General features: G+C 46.2%; 1 protein-coding gene across 3 annotated transcripts in view; it reads left to right on the forward strand.

The window, feature by feature from the left end:
- The first annotated feature begins 3,353 nt into the window (after positions 1–3,353).
- DHX37 (DEAH-box helicase 37) overlaps positions 3,354–14,589 on the forward strand; it is a 41,301-nt gene continuing 30,065 nt past the window's right edge. Inside the window, exons 1-4 of one of the 3 annotated variants that reach the window (XM_053588812.1) lie at positions 3,354–3,552; positions 7,141–7,310; positions 11,555–11,667; positions 13,216–13,564. In XM_053588812.1, coding sequence (XP_053444787.1) covers positions 3,447–3,552; positions 7,141–7,310; positions 11,555–11,667; positions 13,216–13,564 — 738 coding nt within the window. In that variant the 5' untranslated portion in view covers positions 3,354–3,446. The remainder of the gene's footprint in view (positions 3,553–7,140; positions 7,311–11,554; positions 11,668–13,215; positions 13,565–14,589) is intronic. The other 2 variants (XM_053588813.1, XM_053588814.1) reach the window with 2 other exon arrangements.

The raw sequence follows: 14,589 nt of genomic DNA on the forward strand, positions 1-14,589 counted from the left end.
ATGAGATAACTAGAAAATCATTTTGCACTCCTTAACGAAATGATGGATTCAGGCGACAATCATCAAAAAAGACTAAAACCAAGAAGAGAAAGATTGCTGGGAAAGTTGCAAACCGAGGGGCCAAGTAATGAAGACCGGGTTGCCCCAGTCGGAAGGAAGTACCAGCGCCACCTATGACGGAGCCTCCCCAAGACGAGCTGAGCGAGAGCCTCATGGCCTCTAGAGGAAACCAACACTTCATAGGAAGTATGGGGAACAAAGAAAAAAGAAGCAGGCAAAATAGTCAGCCAATACCAGAATGCAGGGCATTCTACGGGACAAACGACTCAGTTTTCATCAATAAATCGTGTAAAAGGTAAGAGGAAGAGAGGATTATTGGTTTCAAGGTCTTAAGAGCCATAATAATGAAATGCAATGCAAGGATCTTGTTTACATTCAAAGAAAACGAATCTAACCAGACTTCTTTTTTCTCTTTCTTTCTTTCCTTTTTGGAGACAAACTGGAAAATAAAACGCAACTTTTGCCAATCCAAAGAGTGAAAATCTGTGTCTTATTTTTGAACTTACATTTTCTAGATTCCTGGTGAGTTATTACCATATTTGGCCATTTTATTAACTCCACTGTTTGTGAATTGCCTGTTCATATCTTTTGATCGTTCTTTTTGTGTGTTTATCTTTTTTTAAGTGAATTTTTTTATTGATAACAGAATATACAGAAAAATACACGTATCAAACGTGTCACTGAGTTTTACAAACAACACACAAGGTAACCAGCACCCAGATTAAGAAATGGAGCATTATCAGCTCTCCCAAAAGCCTCCCTGCATCCCCTCCCATTCATTATATCTCTTCCAAAATTTAGAATTCATTTTGCCTGTGTCTGAATTTTATGTAAATGGAATCACACAGTATGATTCTTTTGTGGTTGGCTTTTGTTCAATTTTATATTTATGAGATCCACCCGCGCTGTTGGGTATATGCCTTTTTCTTGATTTATAGGATATTCTTTACATCCTTTGGAAGGTAATCCTTTAGTATACCATGTATGATATTTTAGAAGAAAATATAGGAAAATATACTACCACCTATTTAATATTTTTAAATGGATATACTTTTATATTTATATTTACTTATTTATTTATTTAGACATGGTCTCTCGCTTTGTAGCCCAGGCTGGAGTGCGGTGGAGAGATCTTAGCTCACTGTAACTTCAAGCCCCATGCTTCAGTCTGGGCTTACAGACACCACACCCAAATGGCACACTTTTAATTTACTTAAATAAATACATTTAAGAAGAAATTTTGGATAATAGCAACCTAAGCAGCAAAATCCATGAAAACACAGGTTTGATATGCCAATTATACTTTTTTTTTTTTTTGAGACAGAGTCTCACTCTGTTGCCCAGGCTAGAGTGATGTGTCATCACAACTCGCAGCTACCTCAAACTCAAGGGATCAAGCCATCCTCCCGCCTCAGCCTCCCCCAGTAGCTGGGACTACAGGCACCCACCACACCACCTGCCTAGTTTTAGTAGAGAAAGGATCTGGCTCTTGCATAGGCTGGTCTTGACCTCCTGAGCTTAAGCAATTCACCCGTCTTTGCCTCCCAGAGTGTTAGGATTACAGGCACGAGCCACTGCTCCAGGCCGCTCATTATATATTTTTAAAATTCACTAAAATCGGGTAGGTGCAGTGGCTCATGCCTGTAATGCTAGCACTCTGGGAGACAGAGGCGGGTGGATCACTCCAGCTCGAGAATTTGAGACCAGGCCCAGCACCTGTAGCTGGAATGGTTAGGGCACCGGCCACATACACTGGGGCTGGTGGGTTCAAACCGGGCCCAGGCTTACTATTCAAGGACAACTACAACAAAAAAATAGCCAGGCCTTGTGGCAGGCACCTGTAGTCGCAGCTACTTGGGATGCTAAGGCAAGAGAATCACTTAAAGCCCCAAGTTGGAGGTTGTTGTGAGCTGTGACTCAACAGCACTCTACCCAGAGCAACATAGACTCACTCTGTCTCAAAAAAAAAAAAAAAAAATTCGAGACCAGCCTGAACAAGAACAATACCCTGTCTCTACTAAACATAAAAATAGGAAAACTCAAAGATAGCCGGGCATTGGGCAGGCACCTGTGGTCCCAGCTACTTGGGAGGCAGAGGGAGGAGAATCGCTTGAGCCCAGAAGTTGGAGGTTGCTGTGAGCTGTGATGCGACAGCAGTGAGCTGTGATGCGACAGCACTCTACACAGGGTGACAGCTTGACGCTCTGTCTCAGAAAAATAAAAATAAATAAATAGAAAAACTAGCTGGGCGTGGTGGTCGGCTCCTGTACTCCCAGCTACTTGGGAGGCTGAGCCCAAGTGTTTCAAGTTGCTGTGAGCTATGATGCCACATGGAACTCCACCTAGCGCTACAGAATGAGACTGTCTCAAAAAAAAAAAAAAACACTGACATTAATACATAGCTTTTAAAAAATGTTTACTTATATATTACCTAAATCCTGTCCTGTACCACTTGAATGTAGTATTTTGTTTTTTGTCTTTATTTTTCTTTGAGGAGAGGAGCTTATCCAGATTCAATTACATTCTTGGTTTATTCACACGTTTATTTCATTCAGCAAATATCTATTGTTTACCAAGTCTGCAGCCAGACCCTATTCTAGGTTCTTTATGTTTTTTATGGGGCAGTATTTTTTTTTTAAATAACTACATCCTTTGTAAAATTCTAAAATAATATAGTTCACCTTTTTTGTAGTATAATTTATCTTTTTTGTGTAATATAATTTAAATGTTTGCTCTGAACGAATTAATGCTTTTAACAGAAAAAAACTTTACAATGTAACTGTTCTATTCACAAGATAAGTACAGGATTCAGAAAATGCATTATTTTCAAGTGCATCACAGACAATGTGAATGAGAGCTTAAAGTTGTCTAATAGATACCTTCTTTTAGGTCTTCCGTCTGTCCCCGTGATGGAAATATTTGGCACCTTTTTACTACACAACTGATACATGTTTCTTGTAGAAATATTAAAAAATGCAGATGAACAAAACTGAGAAAATAAATGTAGTATTAGGACCAGGATTGTATTTTAAAAGGGGACCCAACACTCCCACTCTCACGTAGCCAAATTAGTATTAGCAGATAATTCGATTTACACACGGGTCACACCTGAGAGAACTTCCCTGGGCCTAACCTGACCGAGACCTCAGGGTGGTCTCGCCCACTTCTCTGAATAGCCGCGCTCCGACCCCACACGCCCCGCCTCCGGACCGGTCCCGCCGTCCCGCCCTGTCTTACTTTCAGCCCCGCCCCTCAGCGTCCCAGCTCTCGCGATAGCACAACACACGTCTCGTGGCTGAGGTTCCTGGTATTGGCACCCACGTGGGCTGGGCCTTTAGTTTGTGAGGGTGCTGTAGCTGGCGGGATCTGAGCTTGGCGGAGGCGCCATGGGGAAGCTGCGCCGGCGGTACAACGTCAGGGGGCGCCAGCAGGCAGGCCCCGGCCCTTCGAAGGGTCCCCCGGAGCCGCCCCCTGTGCGGCTGGAACTAGAGGGTAAGGCAACTCGAGACTGGAGATGGATTTCACCGGAGGGACCATCCAGAGCTTCGCTGCTAGGGCTGGCCAGTGAGGGCAGGGGTCCTCCGGCCGGTGTCCTGCCTTCACAGCTCTGGGGTGGGAAATCCCAGAAAGGTACCCTCAATGCAGATAATTTAAAGGGGGGTGGTGGGTGGTGACAGCCTAGTTTTAACAGTGAATATGGGACAATACTCGGAGTCTCTTTCGCTCTCATATAGTAGCATGGAGAATTTGGCGAGAAAATGAAGTAGTTCCATCTATTCCCTTAACTTGGATTATAATCTCTGTATAATCTCTGAACTGTCTGCTCAGCTCCAGGCTGGTCATTTCTCTCAACCAGAGAACCCGTTATGTCCAAGGTACTAGCCTAGGCTCTAGAGACAGCAGAGAAGGAGATTTTGAAAGCCCCTGCCACCCTGGGTTTACATGGTTAAGGGAGGAGATAGGCAAAGAGAAACACGTGTGTAAAATGTATATCGATCGTGTGTGGATGTGAAGCAGAAGTGGCCCTTGGGTTGGTTACGATGGTCCATAGGTTTGCCCGGGAGGAGGGTGTCCCTGTCTTGGAGTCAAGACCTGAGCGGAGATGAGAGAAAAAACGGAGGCCTTGGGCACGTCCAACCTCATAGGTCATGGTGCAGACTGGGTCTTTTTCTGTGAGTGAGAAGGGAGCTATGGGAGGGTTTAGAGCACAGGAGGGGCAGGATGAGGGCTTATTTTTAACATCACTTTGGCTGCTGTGTTGAGAAAAAGCAATAAGAGGACAAAGGGAAAACAAGGGTGGTGGGGAGGGAGGTGGAGGACATGCTTGAACCAGGAAACAGCAGTAGGGAAAGTGAGAAGTGGGTGTGCCTGGATTTGGGATGTGTTTTGAAGTCCTAGCAGGGGCACAAGAACAAAAAAAAAATGATTCCCAGGTGTGAAGCAGGCAGTTTGTGGGGAGGATTGAGAGCACAGCTTTGGGTATGAGTGGCTCCAAACCTGTTAGATATCCAAGTAGAGAGTCAAGCAGCCAAGGACTTGGATGTTCAAGAGAGGCAAGTCCAGGTGGTGATAGCTATTTTGGAGTCATCTGTGTATAGATGATACTAAAGTAAAAACTTTTGGTCCCAGGCATTTTGGATAAGGGATACTCAACCACAGCAGCTATTAGAGTTTTGGAAGTGATGTTTTGAGAAAATATGTTTGCGACTCAAATGAGAATGCTTAGGTAAAGAAATGCTCTGGAAGCAGGATATGTCCAGGGACAGGTGTCAACCTTTGTAATAACAGTGACGGCTCTGGACAGCACCTCGAAGAGACCCAAAGACACTGGCCAACACTTGAAACTAGGCCTTCTGAGCAGAGGGACTGAGGTCTCTGACCCAGAGATTTGGGGAAAGTTCTTGTTCACATTAATAGTAAGAGATCATTTATTGTGACCAGGCGCAGTGGCTCACGCCTATAAGTAGCTCACTTTGGGAAGCCGAGGCAAGAGGATCTCCTGAGCTCATGTTGGAGACCAGCCTGAGCAAGAGCAAGACCCCATCTCCAAAAATATCCAGGCATTGTGGCAGGCACCTGTAGTCCTATGTTCTGGGCAGGCTGAGACAAGAGAATCACTTGAACCTAAGAGTCTGAGTGCTGTGAGCTATGACACCACATTACTCTACCAAGGGTCACCAAGTGAAACACTGTCTAAAAACAAAGAGAGAGAACATTTATCCCATCTTTCTCAGGGACCAGAGAGATCTTGAAAGAACACAACTTAGTTTGACTTTTTTGAAGAGCCTTCCCAGCCACACTTTTTGGTTCATTTACTTTTTTTTTTTTTTTTAAGAGACAGCATCTAGATCTGTTTATAAAGCTGGAGTGCAGTGGTCCCCTTGGGCTCAAGTGATCCTCCTGCCTCAGCCTTTCAAGTAGGTGGGACTACAGGTGCATGCCACCATACCTGGCTATTTTTTGTAAAGGTGGGGCTCCCGTTATATTGTCTAGGCTGGTCTTGAACACCTGGCCTCAAGTAATCCTCCAATCTCAGCCTCCCAAATGCTGAACAATTGTGCATGGACAAGACCCTTTTACCTTTTTTTTTTTTTTTTTAAGAGACAGAATCTCACTTTATTGCCCTCAGTAGAGTGCTGTGGCATCACAGCTCACAGCAACCTCTAATTCCTGGGCTTAGGTGATTCTCTTGCCTCAGCCTCCGGAGAACCTGGGATTACAGGCACCCGCCACAATGCCTGGCTGTCTTTTTGTTGCAGTTTGGCCAGGGCCAGGTTCAAACCCGCCACCCTCGGTATATGGGGCCAGCGCCCTACTTGCTGAGCCCAGGCGCCGCCCACTTTTGCCTTTTTTTTAAATTGATATCCCCAAAGAGCTTTTGTTAGTGTGAGTTACATGAATGGATATTTGCCATAGTAGAAATGAAAACTGAGAGGTTTTTGAAACACAGGAATATATAGGGTGTCCATAAAGGTCGTGTGAAATTTTAAATTGCATACAAACTTTACGGACACTCTGTATATGTAAACACATATTTCATTTGCTGTCAGATCAACAACATTGTCAGTCAATGTGGAACCTGTGGAAAGCACCACTGTGTACCTTTTTTTTTTTTCTTTTTTTGCTTTTAATTCCATTTATTTGAGAACTATAGATAAGAAGATTGTTGTATTACTTAAAATTACCTCATCAAAAAGGAATTTTTAAAAATTGGTACCAGCTTAAAAAGGGAAAATTTTAAGCTTAAAAAAAAAAAAAAATTGGTACCAGCATTATCAAGAAAAGAAGTAAAATTGTCTTACTGTTCTTTTTTCTTTTTTTTCCCTGAGACAGAGCTTTACTATGTCGCTCTCAGCAGAGTGCTGTGGCATCACAGCTCACCGCAAACTCTAACTCTTGGGCTTAAAAGGAAAAAGAAAAACAAAACAAACCCTTGGGCTTAAATGATTCTCTTGCCTCAGCCTCCCAAGTAGCTGGGACTACAGGCACCCACCACAACGCACAGCTATTTTTTTGTTGTTGTTTTTTGGCAGGCCTGAGCCAGGTTTGAACCAGCCACCCTCGGTGTTATGTGGCCAGCACCCTAGCCGCTGAGCTACAAGCGTTGAGCCTGTCTCACTGTTCTTAATTTAGGTCACAAAACCTGTCCTGCTCTTTGCAATGTAAATGAAAACATGCAAACTAAGCAGTTAAGCAAAGAATCAGATTCTGCCCATATCAGAGCACCAGAGAGGGAACCCCAGTGTCAGATGCAAGGCAGAAATAGGTACCCCCAAGGCCCTTCCTCCCCTAAGATTCTGAGGTAGGTGGAGTTGAAGAGTAATATGATCATTGAATTTTTCTAAAACCATCTAGATTATTTATACTTTCAAACGTTATTTTTAAAAATAGATGCAAACTGAGTACGCTAATGCACTGAACACTCTTAAGAGGGTACCATAGTATTATTGTGAAAATAGATTTGTTCTCACAGACCCCTTCTTCTGAAACAGAGCCACCCCAGAGGAGAATGGTGACTTTAATGAGCATCTTTGCTCTCTGACTTCTGGGGTTGTGGGTGAGGCAAGTGTGTCTTTTCAGACAAAGGCACCTTGAAAGGAGTTGATGCAAGCAATGCACTCATTCTGCCGGGGAAGAAGAAAAAGAAGTACAAAGCCCCTCCCCTGTCGAAGAAGGAGAAGAAACCTCTGACCAAAAAAGAGAGGAAAGTGCTGCAGAAAATCTTAGAACAGAAGGAGAAAAAGAGCCAGGTATACCCGCCCCCACCCCACCCCCGTCAAGGTCTGGGCATAGCTCTCTAGAGTGGGGAGTGGTGGGAGGGCGTGTCTCTCTGTCCTCCCAACATGGTCTCTGCAGCAGGCATTCTCCCAGCCTACAGAACTTTCTGGAATAAGAGAAGTGTTCTGCATCTGCATGGTCCTGTACAGTAGTGAGCCCTTGAAATGTGGTTACTGTAGCTGAACAATTGAAATTTTGTGCTCATGGGCGGTGCCTGTGGCTCAGTCCGTAAGGCGCTGGCCCCATATACCCAGGGTGGCGGGTTCAAACCCGGCCCCGGCCAAACTGCAACCAAAAAATAGCCGGGCGTTGTGGCGGGCGCCTGTAGTCCCAGCTACTCGGGAGGCTGAGGCAAGAGAATCGCTTAAGCCCAGGAGTTGGAGGTTGCTGTGAGCTGTGTGAGGCGACAGCACTCTACTGAGGGCCATAAAGTGAGACTCTGTCTCTACAAAAAAGAAAAAAAAGAAATTTTGTGCTCACATCTTTTTCTTTTTTTTTTTTTTTTTTTTTTTTTGTAGAGACAGAGTTTCACTTTATTGCCCTCGGTAGAGTGCCGTGGCGTCACACAGCTCACAGCAACCTCCAACTCCTGGGCCTAGGCGATGCTCCTGTCTCAGCCTCCCGAGTAGCTGGGACTACAGGCGCCCGCCACAACGCCCGGCTGTTTTTTTGTTGCAGTTCGGCCGGGGCTGGGTTTGAACCCGCCACCTTCAGTATATGGGGCCGGCGCCCTGCTCACTGAGCCACAAGGGCCGCCCCTGCTCACATCTTTTTCTAATCATTCATGTTACTAATTTTTTTTTTCTTTAGAGAATTTCAAACTTTTCCCCCTTAATTTTACTTAAGGAAAAAGGTCGGTCCTGGGAAATTCAAACATACACAAAAGGAAAGAGAACGGGATAATGAACTCCTGTGTCCCCATTATTTACTAGCTCTAGCAATGATCAGCCCCTGGTCAGTCTGGGGTCATCTCAATTGCTGGTCACACTCCCACCCTTGAGTCATTTTGAAGCAAGTCCCAGTTATTATAAATCTATACTAGTTTCCTGGGGCTTCCATACAAATGGCCATAAACTGTGGGGCTTAAAACAACAAATTTATTCTCTCACAACTCTGGAGGCCAGAAGTCCAAAATCAAGATGTTAGCAGTGCTGTGCTCCCTTACTGGGCTCTAGGGGAGATTCCATTGCCTCTTCAAGCCTGTTGCGGCTCCAGGTGCTCCCAGGCTTGTGGCTACAGCACTCCAGTCTCCACCTCTGTCTTCACATGGTCTTTCCTCTGTGTGTCTATGGTTAGGACACTGGTCACTGGATTTAGGGCCTGCTCAGATGCTTAGGATGATCTCATTTTGAGATCCTGTAACTTAATTACATCTCCAAAACCCTTTTCTACAAATGAAGTCACAGTCACAAGTTCTGGGATATGGACATGCTTTTGGGGGGAATAAGCACTGTTCAACCTGCTATATAGAGCATTTTATCCATAAATACTTCAATTTGTATCTCAAAAAACAGGAACCTTTTAAAATAGCCACTACATGGCTCAGCGCCTGTGGCTCAATCAGCTAAGGTGCCTGCCACATACACCTGAGCTGGTGAGTTTGAATCCAGCCCAGGCCTGCCAAACAACAATGACGGCTGCAACCAAAAAAATAACTGGATATTGTGGCAGGCGCCTGTCATCCCATCTACTTGGGAGGCAGAGGCGGGAGAATCGCTTGAGCCTAGGAGTTGGAGGTTACTGTGAGCTGTGATGCCACAGCACTCTACCCAGGGTGAAAGCTTGAGCCTCTGTCTCAAAAAAAAAAAAATAGCCACTACACCATTAGCACACCTAACTTTTATTTAATCTCAAATATCCAGTAAACAGTCAAATTTATGGTTAGCTCATAGTTAGTGCCCCACTCATTTGTTTGGCTTTTCTTTTTCCCTTCTAATTTATTTGTTTGAGAAACTGGTGCAGTGACAGGTGCTGAAATCAAAAGAAACTGGATTGTTTGTCTTGTAGAGTTTCCTACCACCTAGATTTATTCGTTTGTTTTCTAGATCAACTCACAACGTGATGGATTTTTTACATGTTATTTATTTATTTGTTTTTATTTTTATTTTTTATTTGTTGCAGTTTTTGGCCAGGGCTGGGCTTGAACCCGCCACCTCCAGCGTATGGGGCCTGTGCCCTACCCCTTTGAGCCACAGGCGCCACCCTACATTTTATTTTAAACATGCTTGTCTGCCTTCCAAATTTCCTATGCATTAGTATTTGGATCTGGAGCCATGATTCCGAATTGGGACAGATTGGTCTCATCCCCCTCCCTGCCAAAAGGACAATTGACAATGTCTTGAAACATTTTGGGCTGTGACAACTTGGGAGTACTACTGGCATGTAGGTAGTGGAGGCCTGGAATATTGCTAAGCAGCCTGCAATGCACAGAACAACAACAAAAAATGTTCAGCCCAAATTGTCAGTAGTTGCTGACCTTGGTCAGATTCAAGTTTGACTTCTTGGCAAGAAGTACACCACCCTCAGGTGCTTGTGTTTCCATCAGAAAGCATGCAGGTCTCTCCTTAGCAGTCATTGATGTGCAGTCCTTGGAGCGATTAGTAGAGTGAAGACTCACTCTTCTTTGCATATATCTTTCTTAAATACTGCACTGTGTTTTTCCCACTGTCCTGTACCTTGTTCTTTGTTTAAATTGTGAAATATATACATGGTAGTGTGTATAAAACATATATGAGCTGGGCCCAGTGGCTCACACCTGTAATCCTAACACTTTGGGAGGATCACTTGAGGCCAGGGGTTCAAGGCCAGCCTGGGCAGCATAGCAAGATCCCATCTGTACAAAAATTTTTTGAAAATTAACCAGGCATGGTGGCACACCACTATAATCCCACACCCTTGGAAAGCTAAAGCAGGAGGATCACTTGAGTCCAGGAGGTCATGGTTACAGTGACCTATGATCAGGCTGCTGCACTCTAGCCTGGGTGACAGAGCGAGACCTCATCTCTTTTATTCCTTTCTTTCTTTCTTTTATTTCTTAAGGCAGAGTCTCAATTTATTGCCCTCTGTAGAGTGCGATAGCATCGTAGCTCACAGCAACTTCAAACTCTTGGGCTCAAGCAGTCCTCTTGCCTCATTCTTTCAAGTAGCTGGGTCTATAGGCACCTGCCACAATGCCCAGCTATTTTTAGAGATGGGGTTTTGCTCTTGCTCAGGCTGGTCTGGAACTCCTGAGCTCAAGTAGTTCACCTGCCTTGGCCTCACAGAGTGCTAGAATTACAGGCATGAGCCACTGAGCCCCCACCAATACCTCATTTTTTTTTTTTTAAAAGGGGGCTATATTTACAATCTCAAAAACAATAAAGCAAAAATTTCATGAAGCCGTCACCCAGTTGAAAGAAACTACCGAGGGCGGCACCTGTGGCTCAGTCCCTAAGGTGCCAGCCCCATATACTGAGGGTGGCGGGTTCAAACCCGGCCCCGGCCGAACTGCAACCAAAAAATAGCTGGGCGTTGTGGCGGGCGCCTGTAGTCCCAGCTGCTTGGGAGGCTGAGGCAAGAGAATCACATAAGCCCAAGAGCTGGAGGTTGCTGTGAGCCGTGTGACACCACGGCACTCTACCGAGGGCAGTAAAATGAGACTCTGTCTCTATAAAAAAAAAAAAAGAAAGAAACTACCGAGACTATGTTACTCAAGGTAGCCTAGGGAACAGTGCACGTACGCATGGGTGAACCTGCCTCCCTCCTCATAATGGCTGGGGAGTGTGGCTTTGTATGACTGACCCATGCTTTATTTATTCAGTGTCCTGTTGATGGACATCTGGATAGCCAAGAGTCATCTATTGTGACGCTCAATGCTGCAGAGAGAGCCTCCTTCATACAACCTTAGACTTCATTTAAAAAGACTCCCCTAGGGTGGCGCCTGTGGGGCGCCAGCCCCCTATACCAAGGGTGGCGGATTCAAACCTGACCCCAGCCAAACTGCATCAAAAAAAGTAGCCAGGCTACTTGGGAGGCTGAGGCAAGAGAATCACCTAAACCCAAGAGCTAGAGATTGCTGTGAGCTGTGATGGCACGGCACTCTACCAAGAGTGACAAAGTAAGACTCTGTCTCAAAAAAAAAAAAGACTCCCCTAGGGATGCTGAAATTTTATTTAGAGTGTCACTTTCCCTCGAGTGTCATGATGCAGATGTATAATACATTCATTTCCTTTCCCAGCGAGCAGAGATGCTACAGAAATTGAGTGAAGTCCAGGTTTCAGAAGCTGAGATGAGACTCTTGTATACCACATCCAAGCTGGGCACTGGGGACCGCATGTACCGCACCAAAGAGTGAGTCGACCAGCCCCTGGAGGCCAAAGCCTCTCCCTCCCACCAAGCCCACCAGGAAAGGCTCACAGGTTATGGGGTCTTCTGGGGTTGCAGTGTTTGAGGAAATATATTTGTGGTGGCTTGAGTAGTTGATGATCAATTGTCTCTGCTAAATGCCTCTAGTTGGTAAAGGCCTTAGGTGTGTTAAACCTCCCACAAGGTGCAGGACAGCCAGATTTCTCGCTCTGATAATGGTGTTTCCCTGCAGTTTGGAGTCCTGCATTGTAGCTTCTTCCAGCATTTGTACAGCTGATCAGGCCAGAAGTTGCCAGCAGGTAATCAAGAGCTAGCTTTGGCCAATTCACGGGTTTGGTTTGGTTTGTGTAATGTTAATAAGGTAGTAGGACTAGTAGGACTGTTTGCTAATATGTTAGCTTCCCGGGGCTTCCGTAACCAATTACTGTAAATTTAGTGGTTTGAAACAAGATAAATTTACTCTATCATGATTCTGGAGGCCAGAAGTCCAAAGTCAAGATGTTAGCACAGTTGCTTCTGTCTGGAAGCTTCCAGAGAACCTATTCCTGGCCTCTTCCTGGCTTCTGGTGGTACCAGCAGTAGTCCGTGGTGCTCCTCGGCGTGCAGGTGCATCACTTCAGCCTCTGCCTCCACTGTCACATAGCGTCCTTCCAGAGTTTGTCCCTGCCATCACATGGTTTTCTCCTTCTCAACCTGGATCTCTTGTTTGCTTTTCTTATAAGAACACAGTCATTGGTGGGATTAGGAGGGATCAGGCCTATCCAAATCCAGTATGACCTCATTAATTTCATCTGTAAAGACCCTTATTCCAAATTAGGTCTCATTTTGAGGTTCTGGGTAGACAGGAATTTTGGAGATACATTAGTTAACCCAGGACAGCCCACGTTTAAGAAATAAGAAATTTCACATTAAAATCCAGGTTCCCACCTAATCTTGACCAGCTGGACCATCTGGCAACAACAAGTTGACGTTCCCCCCCAGCAGCTGACCCTTAGATGAGCCTGCCCACCTTCCCCAAGTTGTCCACGCTCTGCAGTCTCATCCTGCTCTGTTCATTTACATTAGGCCAGGCCATCCCTAACAGCAAGCTCTGTTGTTCATTTAGTGACTGTCTACTGAGTGTAGACTATGTCCTCGTCATCCTCTAGGCCCTGGGGACCAGGCAGGACTTAAAAAGAACTTAAAAGGACTTAAAAAGAAAGTCCTTTTCCTTAAGGAGCTTATAGCCTAATGGAGGGAAGATGGGACATGTAGCGGGAAAAGAGGATGGAGCGAGAAGGGAGCTGTTTCGGGCTGTGCAGCCAGGGCCATTCTCCCTGCTAGGTGACACTGGGGCAGAAACTTGAGTAAAGAGTGAAGTGAAGGAGAATTATCTGCAGGAAGAGTGTTTCAGGGAGTGGGAACAGCAAGTCCAAAGATCTTGGGGCAGAAAGGGGAGTGGCCTTTGAGTCCTGACCTCTGGAAAGTGTTTGACAGCCTGGGGCTGCCTTAGATGTCCCACGGCCTCCATGCCTGAAATCTCTGCTCCCCCAGCAGGAAACCTGATGAGGTTGCAGCCCAGGGCCCAGAAAGGATCAGCAGCCTCAGCGGGGCCCATCGGAAGCATAATCGCCAGCCTTCGGTAGAAGATTCTGAATCCTCAGGGGAGTCTGAGCCAGACGAGGTCCCAGCCACTGAGCAGGCTGAGGCTGGTGCAAAGACAACGGCAGCACACTTGCCACCAGCAACTCTGCAGGCTAGGGACGAGAGCCCAGCACCCAGTGATCATCCTCCATCAGCTGGGACTTCTGTGCCTGCTCCTCCAGCCACAGCCTCCACCCTGACCAGGACCCCCGTGAAGCCTGCTGTGTTCATCCCTGTGAATCGCTCACCTGAAATGCAGGTTCGCTGCCCTGTGGTTTGTGGCTCGAAGAGATGATGTCCTGGTGGGGGAAGTTAAATCCTCTCTTTGTGCCTGCCCACTGGGGCTGTTATGGAGATCAGTGAGCTCTGATCCATGATGCACGTGAGGGTGGGCTGACCGCAGGACCAGCACACAGTCAGGGTGATTGAGGTCAGTGTCCAAGTGTCTGCTGGCCATGTCACCATCATCCTCTGACTACACGTCCTGGCCCAGGTAGCCACTGATACAGATAAGAGTTTGGGCAATGGAATTAGTTGACTCAGGCGGTGCCTGTGGCTCAGTTGGTAGGGCGCCGGCCCCATATACCGAGGGTGGCGGATTCAAACCCGGCCCCGGCCAAACTGCAACCAAAAAATAGCCGGGCGTTGTGGCGGGCGCCTGTAGTCCCAGCTACTCAGGAGGCTGAGGCAAGACAATCGCTTGAGCCCAGGAGTTGGAGGTTGCTGTGAGCTGTGTGAGGCCACAGCACTCTACCGAGGGCCATAAAGTGAGACTCTGTCTCTACAAAAAAAAAAAAAAAAAAAAAAGGAATTAGTTGACTCAAAGTCGAGAGCTGTTTCTTCTACTCTAGCTCATCTCCTTGGCCCTGTTTTCTTCCCCTGCAAAATGGGGATCCTCCACCTGCCTAAGGTTCCCCCCTCATTCTGTGCCTCAGTTTCCTTACCTGGTACAATGAGGGTTGTCACAACAATGAAAGGATTCGGGGTATATAAAGCCTATGGCACGTGGTAGGAGCTCTGGAACCTTACAGGTGTAATTGGCTATTTTGGCATGAGGCTTTGGTGACATCATGGGCACCAAGAGGATACTCAGCCCAGGGTCTGGCCCAACACAGGTGGTGGCTGTTCCCTCTGTGCATCTATCAGCACAGATGAGTGTGTGCCACAGGCCAGACCCTGAATAGGGCTCAGGAAATGGAATGTGCTGCACCCCACTGGTGCTTTCAGTCCAGTGGGGGAAGGCTGACGTCAACTACACACCACTGTAAATAGGGACAAGAGGCC

This window comes from Nycticebus coucang, chromosome 4 (assembly GCF_027406575.1).
Source record: "Nycticebus coucang isolate mNycCou1 chromosome 4, mNycCou1.pri, whole genome shotgun sequence".
In the NCBI taxonomy this organism is placed as follows: Eukaryota; Metazoa; Chordata; class Mammalia; order Primates; family Lorisidae; genus Nycticebus; species Nycticebus coucang.